The 20,961-nt window shown below is 35.7% G+C and overlaps 1 protein-coding gene and 1 long non-coding RNA gene across 2 annotated transcripts; one reads left to right on the plus strand and one right to left on the minus strand.

Annotated features, from left to right (window-relative positions):
- Positions 1-3,973: 3,973 nt before the first annotated feature.
- On the plus strand, positions 3,974-8,984 carry LOC121736334. Its single transcript, XR_006036997.1, has 2 exons — positions 3,974-4,005; positions 8,932-8,984. It is a non-coding gene; the product is annotated as an uncharacterized LOC121736334 (long non-coding RNA).
- Positions 8,985-16,603: 7,619 nt separating this feature from the next.
- Positions 16,604-17,676, minus strand: LOC121736757. The gene is made up of 2 exons (XM_042128142.1): positions 17,072-17,676; positions 16,604-16,777 (listed from the first exon to the last, which is right to left on the minus strand). The coding sequence occupies exons 1-2, from the start codon at positions 17,606-17,608 to the stop codon at positions 16,604-16,606; spliced, it is 711 nt and encodes a 236-aa protein (XP_041984076.1). The 5' UTR covers positions 17,609-17,676.
- Between the last annotated feature and the right edge of the window lie 3,285 nt (positions 17,677-20,961).

Consider the following 20,961-nt stretch of genomic DNA (forward strand, 5'->3'; position numbering starts at 1 on the left):
ATTTAAAAATAGATTTTAAAATATATAAAGTGCGTGCGTCTGAAAAATAAAATAAATGGCAAGGTAGCAATTTTACAGCGAGTAATTAGTATAAATCTGATATAAATTTTCATATCAAAGTCACTTTTGTGTGGCACTTGTACACTAATTATACGGAGGCTCTTTAATTCCAGCCATATTTTTTATTTTATTGCCTAACTTTTTAAGGTCCGGTAAATGTAATAGACGCGTATATTTTCGTGATATTTTAAATATTATTTTTCCTGTCCTTGTTTTGAAATAAAAGGTTTGTTTTTCGAATCTTGTAATCGATCCAGAGATTACCCTATTTTAATTCACTTTCATAAACTCACAAAATTTACCTTATTATAAGATTAGTATGGCATATCTATGTATTATTTTGTTTCATAAATATATTTTGAGGAGTGATTTTGACTAACAATTGGCTTGTTTGTGGTAGTTAATAATAATAACTCCCACACAGGTTTCGGTGACGGTGGCCAGTTTTATTGAAACCAGGCCAGTTACGCAGAAGTAATTTTATATTGCTCAAGTGTGTGCGCAGTACACAAGAGCACTCTCTATTCCGTTACTCCCATAGCCCAGTGGGACGGACGACCGACATGACTGGCGAGAGATCAGGCGTTGGACCCACTTTTTACATGCCCATCCGACGCATGGATCATCTTATTTGTCAGACAATCAGGTGCTCAGCCTGCATTGTCCTAACCAAACTTGGAAATAACATGTTCCCAACGCGGGAATCGAACCCACAACCTCCGAATCAAGAGCCGCGCTCTAAACTACTGGACCACGGATATACACGCGGATATACACTAGTATAGGTAGTGACTAATTATCGGATGGGTATGGAAAAAGTCGGTCCCGCGCCTGATCTCTCGCCAGTCGTGTCGGTCTTCCGTCCCATTGGGTTATGAGAGTAAAGGGATAGAGAGTGCTGTTGTGTCTTGCGCAGACACTTGGGCACTATAAAATTACTCTTGCGTACCTGGCCTGGTTTAAAATTTCAATGAAACCGGCCACCGTCACTGAAACCGGTGTGGGGGGTATTATTATTATACTAGTGGGAATTCTACAAATATACAAGTATGCGGAGGCCCTTTTCCAAACACAAGAGGGTCACAGATCGTCCGATAGTATAATGGCCCGCGATTATACCACAATTAGAATATTATAAACGCCCAAACAACTTTGATAAATGATATAACACAGATTTTTAACGATATTTTGATGACTGTATTGTAATAAACGAATCTGTGACGTATTAATCGGTGATTTTTCGTAACATTATTTTTATTTTATGTTGAAGTATAGAGCTTCAAGGAGAATTTGGCTCGTGGATAATAATCACACAGTAGCTTTCATTTCGGCCATGTGCTAAAACATCGTTGCAGGCATGCAGGGGCCGTATCACGAAATCGAGACTCAAACAATCGTACAAAAATGCCGCTTCCTACTCTAAGAAACGTGAATTGACGTTGTTAGAGCAGGACGCGGCATTCTCGTCCGATTGTTTGAGTCTCAAAACTGTTTCGTAGTTATAGGCCTACTGAATCGTATATCACATATTATCCCTTCAAATAGAAGCAAATCATCACTACCCGCAAAAAAGTTATTTAAGTTTGGCCTATGTAAGACATATTTAGTTGTTACATAATGAACATAATATACATTCATTCAAAGTCCAACCTACCATCATAAATGCGAACGAGTATCTGTCTGTCTGTTACCTAGACTTGACGCCTGAACCGCTAAACCAATTTTGCTGAAATTTGGCATGGGGATATTCAGACTCCCGAGAAAGGACATTGAATACTTTTATCCCAGAAAAAATGTACGGTCCACGCGCGTTGAACGAATTTCGCCCAAGTCCGTTGTGCGCGTCATCTAGTCTGGTTTATAAACTCTTAAGGTGAAGCCAAACGAGCGTAAGTTTGTGAGTCGTGAGTCGCAGAATTTCTGCCGCGTAAATATCTTTTCATACAAATCATGACTCACAAAATTACGCCCGTGTGAATCAAACATTACTTTGGTATGAAACTGAATGCAGCAATGTATGCAATTTCTGCCAGCCGAAATTCTGCGACTCACAACTCACAAACTATGCTCATGCTTCACCCATTACCGTTCAATGTTAGTTTTGATAATATATTATTATATGTATATTTACATACAACTTGCAGTACAAGTATATTCTTAAAATATAAATATAAACTAAGTTTAAAACCTCGATAATTGGCAGGTTGTAGTTTTAATTGAAGTTCTGATTGACTTTGTACAAGTTTAGCGTTACTCTGTTAACGCGATCTCCAAACCAAATTTCGTCTAGCTTTTCTGAAGCTGGCAGTTTACTTGGTTAGACTTTTATTATAGAGGCATTATAAGGCTAATACAGGCTGATCACCTGATTGTCTGACAAGTAAGATGCTCCATGCGTCGGATGGGCATGTAAAAAGTCGGTCCTGCGCCTGATCTCTCGCCAGTCGTGTCGGTCTTCCGTCCTACTGGGTTATGAGAGTAGTAAAGGAAAAGATTGATTAGAGGAATTATTCCTGCGTAGCTGGTCTGGTTTCAATGAAACCGGCCACCGTTACCGAAACCGGTGTTATTATTAGGTTAATTCAGAAACATTAAATGCTTACTTTTATTTGAGTTCATTAAGTTTTTGAGGTAAACTCTATACATTGAGTCAAACCGTACATAAATGAAAAATAAAGTTAATCAAAGTATATCATTATTCCGCGAATCATTCGCGGAATAATGCTAAAAATAATAATACACAAAATGTTAAGCTATGGATTTCCGCAAAGTAACACCTGACTCTATTAACTATTTAAAATTAATTATTTAATGTCTATGGCTATTATAGTAACTCTATTGCGCTGAAGTACGTGGGAGAGCCATGCTTCGGCACGAATGGGCCGGCTCGACCGGATAAATACCACGTTCTCACAGAAAACCGGCGTGAAACAGCGCTTGCGCTGTGTTTCGCCGAGTGAGTGAGTTTACCGGAGCCCAATCCCCTAACCCCTACCCTATTCCCTTCCCTACCCTCAACTATTCCCTTCCCTTCCCTACCCTCCCCTATTACCTTATTCCCTCTTAAAAGGCCGGCAACGCACTTGCAGCTCTTCTGATGCTGCGAGTGTCCATGGGCGACGGAAGTTGCTTTCCATCAGGTGACCCGTTTGCTCGCTTGCCCCCTTATTTCATAAATAAAAAATTCGCTTACCGCGTAGAAACCGTACATTTTTCGCTACAAAACTTATCCTTTTCTATCTCTAAAAATATCTCGACACCAAATTTAATCTGAATTGGGTCAGCAATTTAAGTTTAAATAGGTGACAGACAGACACACTTTAAATATAAGTGTTATTCTTATTTATAATAAAAGTATCATTATTATTATGTTGTAACTTTTGTTTCAACAACTTAATTTTTTCTAGACTAGGCTTTTGCTCAAAAGATTTCTTAGACTTTGTACAAAAAATTGCTTATTACTTTTAAAAAATGAATATGTGGGTAGATGAAAGTGGCGTGCAGGAGCGTTCGTGCGGTCACGAAGTCATAATGAGGCGGCATAAAATAACAAAAATATAAGATGGCGGACCGCCACTTTGTATTGTGTTTTTATAGTGGAAAAATGAGCATTCGCCTGATGGGAAGTGATTACCGTCTTCTGTGAAAGTAGTTTAATTTCATTATTGTGGCCTCCATGGTTCAGTGGTTAAGAACTTTTGAGTCGAAGGTCGTGGGTTCGATTCACACGTTGGAAAATATTGTTGTCAAGTTTTATAAGGGCTATGGATTTGATTCCCGCGTTGGAAACTTGTTATTTCCAAGTTTGGTTAGGACAATGCAGGCTGATCTCCTTATTGACTGACAAATATTCATGATCCTTGCGTCGGATGGACATGTAAAAAGTCGGTCCTGCGTCTGATCTCCCGCCATTCGTGTCGGTCGTCCGTCCCAGTGGTTTACGATGTAAAGGAAGAGAGAGTGCTCTTGTGAAATGCTTACATTCTTGGGCACTATAAATTCACTGCTGCGTAGCTGGTCTGTTTTTAACACGAATCTAACGACACCACTCAAGCTTAAATCTATCAAATCAAACAATTGTGCATACATTGTTTCGAAAAACATAACCCTCCTGGCGCAGTCGGGCAACCGAATCGAACTCAAAAACTGGAATTAGCTCATTCGTAGATAAATCTATATCGGTAAGGCCGTCTGGGTCACAGGTGGAAATAACACGCAAGCCAATCGCTTGATAAACTTTGACCTGGATATTTGGTTGCCCCGTGCTGCACAGACGGGATGCACGTCGCTACATTGTTATGTAACATCGTGTAAGCACTCATGACGGAGTCAAAAATGTGCATAGAATCAAATGATAAAACTATATTAATCTGAGCAAAGTAATATACACTATTTTAATATTAACACTTTTTTATTCTTAATTGCACGTTTGATTTATTATGTATGTTAGTCATTAAGGTATATGTAGCCCTATGTAGCCTGACATAAATATATAAATAAAAAAAATATGGATGGTTCTAAACAGAAAAAATGGCTTTTAGAATGACAAGCACAAAACAAATCAATTTCATTTTATTCGAGAACTCTCATAAAATCATTAGTAAATCATAATTAGACAGTTTTTTGTTGTTCTTGGTAGGCTAAGGTTATAAAGGGTTTGCTAAAATCTGTAAGAAAAAATGGTATATCAAGTATACGCACGCAAGAAGAGCAGGTGGAAGATACTAGTATGGTATAATGTTTTTAATAATAAAAAAAAGTATTTTTTTTAATATTAGAAAAATCGATCACAGTGGTTCGTCTGCACCGACCCCAAATAAATCCCTAAGCTGATTAACTTTAAATTTGAGACTTCTGAACAGTTGCGGTTCGGTTGAGTAAATATACACTTATTTAAAAAACTTTAATGGTGGAATAATTTTTATCATTTTAATCTATTTTTAATTCACATGTACCAAGTACTGTTCATTATAAGAGGCAATAATATTACTCATTTAAATATTTACTATTAATCGTGCAATGAAAATACAATATCATATTCAGGTCGACTTTCAATTTTTTAAGTGAAACTTTCTTTAGAGAACTGTGAACTTTTTTGAAACAGAAAAAGTTGAGAACTCCCTGATGTTACCTGATTGAAAATTCGTAAAAGAAGAGAGACTATTCTTTCCAATCTTCAAGTCTTCACTTCTGTTCTGCCTTCTATCGGCCGAAGCACAAACCGTTATTTTTGACCGACTTCTAAAAAGGAGGAGGTAATTTGTTTACATTTAAATCAAATTAACTGAAACGTATACAACTAACCAATATGGATACTAAGATTTATTTAGGTACATCCATACTATAATATTATTATATTAATACGCGAGCGAAAAACTTTGGATCCCTTTTGACGAAAAATGCGGACCTACCACCCACTACCCACCTACGTAGGTGAATGAAATTTTGCACAGTTATAGTTTATATGGTGAATGAGTGGATCGAGCTAATATTATTTTGAAATTATGCTTTTATCATACATTTTTTTAACAATTAAAACATTACACACAGTACAATGTGTACACTACCATCTTTTTTAATGACAAGCCTATACATACGAAACTCTTTTGTTTATGGTTGAAGTCTGTTGTCAAATTAAAAATGGATTGTTATTTTTTTATTAAATCTGAAATAGTCAATACTTTAAACGGGGAGCCAAAAGGAGAAGATAATTAAATTTAGGGTCGAATTTTGACCAGTAGACGATCTCTATTTTTTATATTATTATATGGGCGAAAATCTATTTATCCGTTACCTCTTCACGCCCAAACCGCTAGACCAATTTTGTTGAAATTTGGTATGGAGATACTTTGGGTCCCGAGAAAGGAAATAGGATACTTTTTATCCCGAAAACATGTACGGTTCCCGCCTGATAAATGCGGGCGCCACCAAGTAACGTGAATAACATTGTCCACTACGCTAGCCCAATATGGATGGGGCACGTTACATAACTAGCTGAAGTTGCTTCGTTCGCGCAGAAATTCTTTTATCGCGAACAGTACATTCTTTCGTGATAAAAACTATGCAATGCTTACTGTCGACTCGAAGTATTTTTATAAAATTACTAGCTGTCCCGGTGAACTTCGTGTCACTTCAAAACCTTCCCTGGACTTCTACGAATATTTTAAGACTAAAATTAGCCCAATCCGTTATGCCGTTTTCGAGTTTTAGCATTCCTTTGCGTTATTTTGCGGGGGGAAACGAGCAAACTGGTCACCTGATGGAAAGCATCTATCGTTGCCATAGACGCAACATCAGAAGAGTTGCAGAAGCTCACCTACAATATTAATTTACGAACTATTATTAGATGTGCTTGAAACTTTTTTTGATAAAAGGATTTAATTTATGTAGTATCTACGTATCAATTAGTAATCTGTGTTTTATGCGTAACTTGTAAGTCGCACACATTATAAGTAATACGACGTAGTCGAATAAACATAAAACAGTAATAAAGCAATAAAATATAATAAAAGCGACACAAAAAAGACAGTAGCTTAATTAAAATATTCAAGGCCGGACATTTGAGGTTACGTGTTGACCCAAAACGGTAAAATCGATATTGCATCGAGTGGCGAAGGAAAGTTGAATCGATTCAATACTCGGTTGACGCCACGTCAAAACAAATGATTGAATAGAAAAGTGTTTAACGCTTTAAAAATTGCCTAAATTTGTTCAAAAAATATAAAGCACATTTTAAAATGAACATCACATAGTTCAATGATTTCGTTTAAATAAAAAAAATATTTATTTTAGGAAAAAATTATCTGATAATTTTTATATAGGAAAGCAGCAGTTTTACAGTATTTTGTCAGGTTACGATCGTGATTAACTTGAAATAATTCGACCAAATAACATAAATTCGTAATCTGCATGTGAATAATTTGAATTCTCTGATGGTGTGCCCTCAGTAATATAGTTTTGGTTATAACATGGCGAATGAAATAACGTACTCCATAGTTCCATACTAATAATAAGTATAAATGCGTGTGTCTGTCTATTACCTCTTCACGCATAAACCGCTGAACTGGTTTTGATGAAATATTTATATGAGATATTTTGTGTCCCGGCAAAATACGGTTCAACTACGGAATTCGTCCACCAAGCGACCCCTACGTAAAATACCTGTCTATGACATTCAACTGTATTTATGAGTGTTTTCTAGAAGGCACATACCAAAAGCCTTATTGATTCGTGGTATCATACACAAAGTCAACAGGGTGACATTGGAACTCCATGGAGACAGTCAAGGACATCGCACAGATATAACAACAACTTAGCTACGTACTTCATACACACAACTATACAAACAACAAGCTACTTACTTCAATGAGGCTTTGGATATTTTAGACGTATTACCCGTACCCGTATTAAAGATGATGTCCCTAACTCCGTAATCCGTTGCGACAAAATTCGTTTATCGCCCGGGAACCGTACATTTTTCCGGGATAAACAGCATCGTATGTCCTTTGCCGGGACTCAAAGTATCTCAATACCAATTTTCAGCAAAATCGGTTCAGCGGTTTGGGCGTGAACAGGTAACAGATAGATAGACACACTTTCACATTTATAATATGGATACTGGTTGAGAACTGACTGAGATGACAGTTTTTATATATACACTGTACTGTTTCGTCTATGATAATACCTATCTGTAATTCTCACGTCTCGGTGTTTGTTTACAAACTTCGAAACGCCCGGACTGAATTTGTTGAAAAGAATGTGAGAATCGCCCAATATCAATATTTTATACCCATATAAAATGTTGCATTGTAGCGCACCACACAGCATACAATCTTCAATCGTTCTATCGAAGTTTGTGATAACACATAAACAATGTCTAAAATTGGCAACTCCTTCGGTCGGAAGATATTTTAGGCTAAGAGAAGTATTCAAATAAACCTTAATAAACCTTCAAGAAGATCTTATTTCGTCTTAAAAGGCCGGCAACGCAGCTGCAGCTCTTCTAATGTTGCGAGTGTCCATGGACGACGGACTTTTGCACGTTTGCCCCCTTATTTTATAAAAAAAAGTAAATGGCAAAAGAACGTTTACCAGGTCGGCTCAATTCATACGATTATGTCCACCAAAAGAACGTCCGAAAATCCAACTTAATCCAGGTGTCACCCCCGAGGCTCAAGATTGGTTGACACTAGATTACCTACTAGGCTTGAGACTGGCGGCCGAGCTGTCCAATTGTTGGCAGTCAGCCATCGACTGTTTTAATCACTGAGAAAGGTCTTACCGATAAAATGGAGTGAATTATTTTTAAACTAGTGTTTTAGAGCTAGTACATTCTTGGGACTTTGTTGTCTAGAATCTGAGGTTTTTAAAGGGAAAAGTTTAAAAGTGATGTAATTTTCTTTTAGGGTAAGTAAAAATGATGAACTTAGGTCTGGCCACGTAACCTGACGGAAAACTCGTAAGACGAAGGAAGGGTTATTTAGACATCAGTAAAATGATGAACTCCCGTCAGGATACATGATCTGACCGAAAATTCGTAAGACGGAGGAAGAGTCCGCTAGTCCTGCGCCTGATGTTTCGCTATATTTTGTATCGGATTATCCGTCCTAATAATAACTTCCACATCGGTTTCGGTGACGGTGGCTGGTTTCACTGAAACCAGGCCTGTTACACAGGAGTAATTCTATACTGCTCAAGTATGTGCGCAGTACACAAGAGCACTCTCTATTACTTCTACTCTCATAACCCAGTGGGATGGAAGACCGACAGGACTGGCGAGAGATCAGGCGCAGGACCGACTTTTTACATGCCCATCCGACGCATGGATCATCTTACTTGTCAGACAATCAGGTGATCAGCCTGGGTTACGAGAGTGAAGGAAGAGGGAGTGTTCTTGTGTACTGCGCACATACTTGGGTACTATAAATAACTCCTTTGTAACAACATAACTAGCTATCATCACCGAAAGTAGTCTGGGAGCGATTATTATACCATTACTATTATTTTCCATCTACAAAAACAAATGTTTTCTATAATTGTAAATAAATAAAAATGAAATGATGCTAAATGCTAACTTATTAATAAAAATTATAAATAATATTAACTGTGAAATAGGAGTATAAAATTATTGTTACGAAAACATTTGAAAAATGTCGCCTGAAACGGAACTTATGTCAATAGAGATTGACTCTGTTGAATCGAAATCAAATCGATAAAAAAGGGCGGCCATCTTAAATCGCCGGCACCACTAAAATGTCAGTACGAAATCGATAATTTCGATTGCAATTCCTTTACGAAGTGATTCGATATTTTTAAACTATCGATTAATTTTTGTTAGGTAACTTCCCTTCTATTGTCAATTATAATGTGTCACGCATATCATCATAAAACGCACACACTATAGTGTTATTTATTATTATTATGAGATACCTACGTTCGAAAACTTAAATAACTAATAAAAAACTTATAGTAACAGTGTTAAATTCATAGAATTAGTTTAAGGTATAAATAACCTAGCTATTGGAAATATTCTTAGTTCTGGCCGCCCATTTATTTATTTTTAGACCAGAATGCCTGATGTCCTTTATCTTCTCAACAGTGTTGCTTGTTGGTTAACAGTTTCACATCAAAAAAACCTACTAAACATAAAAACTCCAGTCCAAAACCTTAGAAACCAGGCATCAAATCACAAAGCAACTCATCTACTTACTGTTTTGCAGCACCCTCTAAGTCAGTTTTTAAAAAAAACCCAAAAGTTCACCCTAAACTAATTTATTAACCCAAAATTAAATTAGTTACATTTAAGCTATGACTTCCCACACGTTACTTGCCCGGCTTCCAGAATCTAACTGCACGATAAATTGAAGTAGAATGAATACTAAACGAAAACTGCAACGCAAACGGAAAAATATCGAGGAATAATAGAAATGCTTATTAAACGGAATGTACTAACTAACTAGGGATGTAACAGCTCCCCCCTTTTGACGAAGCTTTATCTCTTTAAGATAAGCGAAGTAAAGAGATAGAAATGTAAAGTGTGCGAAGTCTACAGAACATAGAAATATAAAACATTGAAAACACAAATGAAATAGAAAGTTGATATCTAAAAAATAAAACATCATTGATATTATCAAAAACATCATTAAAATATCGACATAGTAAAACATCATAAAATTCATAAAATAGAAAAATCGTATACTTCACAAAAAATAAAGAAATTGAAAATAAAACGAGACAAAATTATTAACTGAAAACGAGACAAAATTATTAAATTAAAAATTTAAATTTCTATTAGAAGAAGATTGATTTTTATCAAAAATATTTGCACGATGTTGCAATGGCAAGGATTTAATAGATTGCCTTTCTTCATCTGAAGATGAAATCTGAGTCATCTCGATAGAATTTGAAATTTTAGATTTATGTCTTATATTTTTCTTATTATTACATTGATTGAAAATCTGAATGCAACATCCTGACTCATTCATAGAATTTTTATTTTTAAAACATCTGAAAATCTTATACACAAAATACAAAAATAGAGACACAATTAAAATATAAGTAAATGTAGAATAATATTGGCCATATTTAATAAAATGAGATTCTTTTTCTAAATTATTAATTTCATTTTCTAAATTGTCCATTTGATGTGAGGCATATTTTAAAGAGTCTAAATTTATTTTGCTTAAGGAAATAGGAGATAAATGTGGTAAACTTTTATTAAATATGTCCTTCTTACAACAATCGTCCTCGGTAATATCAAAACTTATATCTAAAGGAGATTTAATCATAAAAGAATAAGAATTGGTTGGCAACAATTGCACAGTCTTCGAATAGCCGACACAATCAGCTGTTAATTTAATAATACCAGTACCCTGGATAGAAAAATCATTAATTTCATCATCACAACGAATAGTTAATTTATTTGGTTTTGACTGTACAAAAATCCATTTATTATTTTGTAACTTTTGCCATATATCGATATTACCGTATAAAATTTTAGAATTACATTCAGAGGGCAACGAAAGTGTGACCTCGGTTAAGATTTTTGATTCACAATTTGGATTACTAACACAAGAGTAAATATTGAACAATTCACAAATAGAATAATTACTAGTTATTAATTTACAATCATTTAAGGAGCTCAGCATAGCATAATGCAGTCTGTCGTCGCTCAAGGCGATATATGAGTCAGAGGGTTGAATTAACGCGAAAGTATTATGAACATCATCGTGAGGAGTTGGCAAAGGAATATTTTTATACACCATAAATTTTTCAGGTGTGACTAAAGGAATTTGTAAAATAAAAATTATTTTATTATTTAAGAAATAGGAACTAAGTTTAGAAATATCGATTAAAGTATGAATATTCTCTATACTAAGAGAGATTGGAAACTCCAATTTTTTACTTATTTGATTACTATGCTTAATCAACTCATTATAGAGACTTATGGGACTAATTACACTAGGATGTAAAACATTCGCTTTAGAAAATAAGATAGAATTTAAGGTAGTATCTAGTAAATTAGAAATAGTAAGCAAAGAACCTTCGATAATATTAAGTAAATTATTTAATTTAGAATTGTATAATAATAGATTATCTGTATCCGTAATTTTAGAAAGAATATTATTCATATTATTAATTTGCGTATTTAATTTCATTTCATTTTGATTGAGCTTGTAAATAGTATTATTAAAATTATTAATTGTAGACTTTATAACGTGTATATTATCACGCATTAAATGAAACATTTCAGATTCGCTTTTCGCGATAAAGGAATGATATTTGACTCCGCGTCGCTGCGGCAAAAGCTATGACAGCATAATATTCTAAAAAGAAAGAGACGGAATATGTTTTTATAACATAGAGATAGAAAGCTAAGAAGTGGCAGGCTTAATTTCATTAGTATGATGTTTGACATTTTTGCGACCTATTTGTAGAGTCACATTGTGTTTATTATGAACTTTAAGAATTTTATATGGGCCTTTCCATATCGGAGATAAGGCTTTTCTTAATCTATGATGATGTTTTAAATACACCATATCACCTGACTTATAAGAAACTTCGCGAGAATTAGAATCGTAATATTGTTTTGACCTTTCTTTACTACTGATAAGGTTCTGAATTGCTTTTTCGCGACTAAAGCGCATTCTATATTGTAAAGCACGAATATATTCATTATAAGTAGTATTATTATTACTCTCGTATAAAGAGCTAGGAATAGAAGGTTTATAGCCGAACAATAGTTCATGTGGCGTAAAATTAGTAGAAGAATGCGGCGTCGTATTATAAGCTAAGATAGCAGTAAATAAATAGCAATGCCAATCGTTTTGATTCTCATTGACAAAATATTTTAAATATTCTTTTAAAGTTGCATGAGAGCGTTCTAGTGCGCCATTTGTTTGAGGATGATAAGGAGTAGTAAATAATGCTTTTACTTTTAAAATTTCAGTTAATTGTTTAAATAAATCAGACGTAAAGGGTGTACCTAAGTCTGTTAAAATAGTTTTAGGAAATCCGAAAAGAGACATAAAATGAACAAGATTTCGAGCTATTTCGTCACTTGTCGACGAAACCATAGGATAAGCGCTAGTGAATTTAGTAAGATCATCTTGTAACGTTAAGATGAATTTAAAATTTTGGAAACCCGCGTCGGGCAGAGGGCCTACAATATCGAGAGCTAATCTCTCAAATGGCCTTGTAGAAGTAGAAGTGATCTCCATTGGAGCTTTGTTAGATTTGCGTAAAGGCTTATTGATTTGGCAAAGTTTACATTTTTTAACATAATGCTCAATATCAGAGCGCATTCCTTTCCAGTAATAACTGGCTTTAATTCTTTTATACATTCTTTGAGAACCTGGATGACCCGCAATAGGCGAATCATGATTTTCCTTTAAAATTTTAGGAACTTCTACTGGAGTAGGATAAATTAATTGATTTTTGTAAATACAAATTTTAATATTAGTATTGTGAAAAATATAGGAAATCATATTATAAATTTTAGTATAAGATAACTTAGAAAATGGATCTGAAAAATCTGAAATAGCAAGATCCGTAATATTTTGGCAATCGACTAAAATATTTCTTAATTTAATTAAAAGATTAAAAATATCGTTATAATGAGTTTCATCAAAATGATGAACTTTAGTAAAAAGGAAATAGTAATTTTTATCTTTAAAATTATAATGTTTGATTGTGAACGGCTCACGTTCAGAATTTAGTAATTCGTCAGCATTTTCTAGCTGCGATAAAATTTCTTCGCAATGCGGAATAGAATTGTCGAAATCTAGAGAAACTGGACACGCAATATTATTTAATTTAGATAAATGTAAACCTTGAGTACATTCTTCGATAATAGTATTAGAAATAGGAAGTTGATTAGTAAATTGACTCTTAAAGTATTTTTCATAGGTTAAATTATTTAAGTTATTTATATTAAGAGCATTGACCGGACACCTAGACAGAGCGTCGGCATTAGAATTGAGACGACCTTGTTTATAAACAATCTCGTAGTCATACTCCTCGAGTTTCAAGCGCCAGCGAATGAGTCTGCTACCTGGATCTTTTACATTAAATAGCCACACAAGTGGTCTATGATCCGTGACGATTTTGAATTTATTACCATATAAGTATGGTCTAAAAGTTTTAACAGCAAATAAAATTGCTAACAACTCCTTTTCAGTTGTAGAGTAATTGCCTTCAGGCTTATTTAAAGTTCGCGAGGCGTATGCTATAGGTTTGTCCTTGCCTATAGGACCTTGAGAAAGAATTGCGCCTACAGCATAATTACTAGCATCTGTAGTAACATTAAAAGGTTGAGAAAAATCGGGATACTGGAGAAGAGGAGCAGAAATTAATTTTTCTTTTAAAAATTCGAATGCTTGTTGCTGTTCCGCATTCCAGTGGAAAACAGCATCTTTTCTTAAGAGACACGTAAGAGGCTTAGTTAACTTAGCAAAATTGTCAATAAAACGGCGATAATAGCCTATTAGACCTAAGAAGGATTTAATATCTTTAGGATTTTTAGGAACTGGAAAATAGGAAACGGCCTTGACCTTATCAGGATTCGGAGTGACACCTTTATCGGTGATGATATGACCAAGATAAGCGACTTCATGTCGAAGAAATTCGCATTTATCTGGCTGAAGCTTTAAATTGCTTTGTCGAAGTTTGTCAAAAACACGTTCTAATTTTGTAATATGATCTTGTAAATTTTGGCTAAAAATAACGATGTCATCAAGATAAATGAAGCAATCTAGACCTTGTAGGCCTGACAATACGGTATTCATTAACCGCTGGAACGTGGCTGGGGCATTTTTCAACCCAAAAGGCATTCTGGTGAACTCGTAATGTCCAGACATGCTTGAATTAGTACTAATTGTAAATCCCGTTTTTGGGGCGTCCTTAGGACTCATTTTAAGCTGATGAAAGCCACTTGCTAAGTCTAAGGTACTAAAATATTTTGAATGACCTAGTTGATCTAGGATGTCTGTGATAAGAGGCAGTGGATAAGACTCTGAAACAGTGGCGTCGTTAAGGCGACGATAGTCTATGACGATTCTCCACTTTTGTTTGCCAGAAGCATCTATCTTTTTCGGGACTACCCAAACTGGGGCGCTCCAAGGCGAAGAAGAAGGCCTAATAATTTTCTGATCTAGCATTTTACGGATTTGGGAATCGACTTCTTCTTTGTGACACTCAGGAAAACGATAGGATTTAACATGGATAGGAGGAGTGTCACCCGTATTAATACTGTGTTCAAGGACACTAGTACAAGTTAAAGGCTCGCCATCTAAATGGAAAATATCAGTGTAAGACGAGACGCAGTTTAAGAGAGCTTTTCTTTCTTCATTATTTAAATGAGAGCAACGAATTAAATTTAAAACTTGACTTACGCGATTTGACTTGGAACTAGAAATAGAATTTATGCTAATACAATTTTTAGAATTTTTTAGACATTCATTTTCGAATGGTGTTAATTTTACGTGATAATCTTTGACTTCGATATCGGACTCAGTGGTATTTAAAATAGTAAGGTTCACTTTCCCATTAGGTTTGACCTTTACTATGCAATTAGCGACATAAACACCTTGACTTAAGGTATGATCTAGAACTAGAGCTTCATTGTTATGATAAAGCTCGGGCGAGAAATTTGATACAGTACACTCAATACAGGCTTCCGCACGAGCCGGAATGATATACGTTGGCTGAGTGTAAACAATAGGAATAGAATGATTATTTATAGTCATAGATTTAGAAGAATAATCAATGTTAGATTTAAAGAAATTGCAAAAATCGCTACCGATAATACCATCGTAATTAGTTAAATTTATGTCGTCATTTGTCACATGAAACTTGTAATTAAATTTTTCGAAAGATATAGAAAATTCTAGTTGAAAGGTTCCTAATGTCTCGACAGGATTTTCGGAACTGTTAATGCCTTTTAGCTTAACGATTTCATGTGAAAGATCTGGAATTTGTGATAGACAGGACCCCTTAATGATACTGATGGCTGATCCCGTATCAACTAGAAAACACAGCATACCCGGTGCATGCTTACAATGTAAATAAGTATGAGGCAATGACACCTTTTTAGTATAATTATTAATTTCGTATATAGATTTAGAAGAACTAGGATTTATGTTAGATTTAAGTGACTTATTAGAATTAGTATTTTGGACAATTTCGTCCTTAAAATTAATTTGACTCGGTTCATGTGACCGAGATGTAAATTTAATATTTTTTAAACTAGAATTAGTAGAAATTAATTTATTAGATTGAGACGATTGAGGCGATTGAGACGAATTAGTATTAATTGAGTTAGAAAATGAGACATTTTTTGATTTAGAATTATTCTTACACATTTGGCAATTATTTTGGCCATTAAAATTTAAATGACTCTGCTCTTTTGACAGAGATGTATTATTCATTTGACTCGACTCCTTTGATCGAGATGAAAATTTAGTAGGACCCAAATTTTGGGATGAATTATGACTCAACATTTTATTTTGTTGAGATGGACTCAGCATCTTTGGCTGAGATGTAATATTAGAAAAATTTGTTTGACTCGGCGTTGTTCGTCGAGATGGACTCAGCATCTGTGGCTGAGATGGACTCAGTAACTGTGACTGAGATGTAGATTTAGAAAAATTTGGAAAGTTAGTTTGACTCAACGTTTTTCGTTGAGGTGGACTCAGCATCTTTGGCTGAGATGGACTCAGTAACTTTGACTGAGATGGACTCAGCATCTGTGGCTGAGATGAAAAATTAGGAAAAATTGTTTGACTCGGCGTTTTTCGTCGAGATGGACTCAGCATCTGTGGCTGAGATGGACTCAGTAACTGTGACTGAGATGTAGATTTAGAAAAATTAGAAGATATAGAATGACTCAACACTTTTCGTTGTTGAGATGGACTCAGTAGCTTTGACTGAGATGGACTCAGCATCTGTGGCTGAGATGAAAAATTATAAGGATTAGAAGATTTAGAATATATCGTGTCCTTATGATTTAAGTTGGATTTTGGCAGACACGGAACCAAAATCCTTTTTAATTTAAATCATCGTGCTTGGATTGAGTCTGATGATCATTATGAACATTATATTCAAAGTCACATGTATGTGAAGGAATATGAACGTCGTCACGTTGCGCGTTGCCAGCGTTTACGCGGCGTTTCATATTAAATTGACGCTTACGACATTCCATGATCGTGTGACCGACGTTTTTGCAATAGTTACACGATTTAGCATTAAAATTAGAATTATTATTAGACATAGAAATAGAATTATTTTTTGGAAAAGAGTTAGAATTAAAATTAGAAATTGAATTAGAATTGAAATTACGTTGAGGATTTATGTGATAAGATTTTTGAAAATTAGGCTTTTTATTTTTATAACATTCAGAAGAGCCATGTCCGAATTTATGACAGATAGAGCACTGTTTTTGAGCTCTAGTGCTATTTTTAGAAAGGTTAAATAATTTCTCCTCATCAGTGGCATATTGAATTGCGTCACTGACGGTCTTAGGATTTTTACACCTAACAATAATAGAAATAGAAGAATTTAAGCCCAATAAAAATGTATTTAAAGCGAGTTCTTCCATAGCCGCAATTCGACCGGGAAGTTCATTCTCGTCTACGCAACTATAATGAATATTAGATTGAATTCGAGTTAAAATTTGTTCAATTCTTAGTGAATATTTTATGACATCCTCATTGGACATTTGCTTACAATTTTGGAGATCAGATAATAAATGAGTTGCGTGTTTCTTTTCGCCGAAAGTTGAGCGTAAAAATAATTTTAATTCCGCCCAATTTGAAAATGTTTTTAAACTACAGGCGACTTGTGCCTTGCCTTCTAATTGAGAAATAATAAATTTACATAAAATTAATTGTTGTTCTGGACTGGCTAGTAACATAGCATTTTCACAGTTTGTGAGAAATGCAGGAAGTGACTCTCTGTCACCAGAATAAGGTTTAATAAATTTAGTTAAAAATGAAAGCGTTAATTTTTCGGACATATTTTTGTCTTTAGATGACTCTCCTTTGACTGACATTATGAATTATGTTATGCTGAACTTGTATAAAAATTAGAAATATATTTTGTAATACAGCAAAGATTTAGAAATTAAAAATAGAATAAACTAGGATTTAGAATTATTTTAGACTTAAGCGTTTGTAAAATTAGATTTAGAATTCACTTCACGATTTAGAACACTTTAGATTTAAGCACTTTGATTTAGCACGATTTCTTGAATTTAGTAGAAACAGAGGATTTAGAAAAACTAGAAAACACTCACAGGAACACGACGAAAACCTGCATGCCGTGGAGACTGGAGTGGAGCCGGAGTCGCGTGCAGAGGCTACGCTTTACCCGGAGCTGGGGGCCGATGATGTGGCCCTGGCGAGTTAGACTGGAGCGGCTCAGACAGCACAGCACCGCTGTTGAAACTGCTGGGGCAGACCGAAGTCCTCGTGGGGTTGTAGCTGGAGCGGGCTCAGGCTAGGGCCTGAGGCTGACCGTCTTCCGAGTGTGTGAACCGGTTGGAGCAGGCTCGCGCAGAGGTGCGGAGGCTTACTGTCGTCCAAAAACGTGGTGCGGGCTCGCGCCTTCGGTGGCGGAGTCTTACCGTCGACCAAAAACTTTAAAACACGGGTGCCACGGGTTCGTGATCCCTGGTCTAATTTTCTAGACTTTTTACGGGATCAAATTACATCCCACTTCTGACACCAATTTGTTTTGCAGCACCCTCTAAGTCAGTTTTTAAAAAAAACCCAAAAGTTCACCCTAAACTAATTTATTAACCCAAAATTAAATTAGTTACATTTAAGCTATGACTTCCCACACGTTACTTGCCCGGCTTCCAGAATCTAACTGCACGATAAATTGAAGTAGAATGAATACTAAACGAAAACTGCAACGCAAACGGAAAAATATCGAGGAATAATAGAAATGCTTATTAAACGGAATGTACTAACTAACTAGGGATGTAAACACAAATCAGAAATAAAACCGCCTTCGGAAAAAATACCAGTAAATTATTCCTTAAATTAATGATGGTGATTTTAATAAAGTTTTGAGCGTGGGCCGCGCTTGGAATATTAATCACTTTTTATTTTGATCGCATCCTGAATCAATAATGGTTTAGAGGTTGTACATGCCATCTATTTTAGTAGAAACACGTGAATAGGGTGTATGTGGGATGATAGCCTTGATATCAATAGGTAGATGAGTCTGTCTCTCTGTTACCTTTTTACGTAAAAATAGAATACATTCATACTAATTATATTATACATGTGAAAGTGTGTCTGTTTGTCTTTTACCTCTTCACGCCCAAACCGCTGAACTGATATTGCTGAAATTTGGTATGGAAATGCTTCGAGTACCGGGAAAGGACACAGGATAAGGATATACTGTACGCGATAAGTTATCTAGTAAAGATATATTTTGAATAATAAGAATATAGCGGTTCGTCGCGCATCATCTCCGTAATCTATATCTATATATATATATAAAACTCAAAGGTGACTGACTGACTGATTGACATAGTGATCTATCAACGCACAGCCCAAACCACTGGACGGATCGGGCTGAAATTTGGCATGCAGGTAGATGTTATAACGTAGGCATCCGCTAAGAAAGGATTTTGATAAATTCCAACCCCAAGGGGTTCAAATAGGGGATGAAAGTTTGTATATAATAATACTTCTTAACGCGAGCGAAGCCGCGGGCAAAAGCTCGTATTATGTAAAACTCGAAGGTGACTGACTGACATAGTGATCTATCAACGCATAGCCCAAACCACTGGACCGATGGGGCTTAAATTTGGCATGCAGGTAGATGATATGACGTAGGCATCCGCTAAGAAAGGATTTTAATCATTTCTACCTCCAAGGGGTTAAAATAGGGGATGGAAGTTTGTATGTAATAATACTGCTTAACGCGAGCGAAGCCGCGGGCAAAAGCTCGTATTATGTAAAACTCGAAGGTGACTGACTGACATAGTGATCTATCAACGCATAGCCCAAACCACTGGACCGATGGGGCTTAAATTTGGCATGCAGGTAGATGATATGACGTAGGCATCCGCTAAGAAAGGATTTTAATCAATTCTACCTCCAAGGGGTTAAAATAGGGGATGGAAGTTTGTATGTAATAATACTGCTTAACGCGAGCGAAGCCGCGGGCTAAAGTTTGTATGATAATAGATCTAATATGTCTACAGATGGTACAAGTACTAAAGAGGCAGTCACATGCTAGCTGCAAGACGTATGTTATGCTAATAAAATTTAACCCTCCGCTGCACGCTGGTGGACACAAAGAGTATATCTGACGAATATCCATAAAATACCCACGGAGGATTTTTTTATCTTTAAACGGCCTTTATAGTTATTATTATAAGGCCTCGTTATAATTAAGTGTTATAGTTAATTAGGCCGCATGTTTAAGTGCCAAAAAACAATAAGTTGCATTCCTGGAGTGCTAGCAAAAGCGGAAACGAAACATCAGGTTAAGCATACATTTCCGCCACACGATGGAAAGAGAGTTTTCTACTCTCCTTCCGTCTTAAGAATTTCGAAGACGTCATGTGACGCTTAAGGTGGCAAAAAAACTTTTCTTTTCAAAAGTGGAAAACATTTTAAAGAGAAACAATTTATCAGTTGAGTTTGCAGTAATGAAAAATAATATTTCTCCCCAATATGACCGACTGCATTTGCCGGTCGCATTTCTTACGGCACTCATTTGACAAAATCTACCTCGACATTAATAACCTTCGTTCGGTGTTAAATTTCGATTTTTCTTATTATAAACAATCACGCGAAAACCGACCCTATTCCCACTACAAAAAACACTTATTTACCTTTCAATACATTCGAGCTTTGTACTAGCTAATATGAGCCGTGGAAAGCAAACACTATATTCAGAAAAATGGCGCCGACACGCGAATATGCCCCTTACAATTAGCCGCATAAGAACGATTGTTACGTCGAGCTTCATAACAATTATAACGTAATCGAATTCGGACATTTGTGTTCGATGCACACATTTGCAATTTTTCCTCATCTCCCAATTATGATCATTGAAAAATGAGCTCTAAATTGAGGGAATACAGTTGAAAATTACGTAAAAGGAAAAATATACTGTAAATGTGACTTGTGAGACTGTTAGCGTGCATTCGCTTTCCCAGCTTACATTCTTAGGGTTGGAAAATCATACGAATTAGCGCTCCAAATTGATTCGTATTAGCTCACATTAGGGTCCAAATTCCATTGACGGTGTTAGCGGAGTTAGGTCGTGTCGGAGGTCACGGGGAGCGGCGGCCGAGGGCTCAAAGGGGTAGGGTAGGGGGAGGGGAGCGCGGGGCAGCTAAAGGCTTTCCAGGTCTACTACGTTAGTGGGACCGCGTCC

Source organism: Aricia agestis, chromosome 19 (assembly GCF_905147365.1).
Source record: "Aricia agestis chromosome 19, ilAriAges1.1, whole genome shotgun sequence".
Lineage (NCBI taxonomy): Eukaryota > Metazoa > Arthropoda > Insecta > Lepidoptera > Lycaenidae > Aricia > Aricia agestis.

Coding starts and splice junctions, on each gene's coding strand:
- LOC121736757 (XM_042128142.1), bottom strand. CDS start 17,608: ATGTCAGTCAAAGGAGAGTCATCTAAAGACAAAAATATGTCCGAAAAA. Junction 16,778..17,071: donor GGTGTAAAAATCCTAAGACC/GTCAGTGACGCA, acceptor AACTATTGCAAA/AACGTCGGTCACACGATCAT.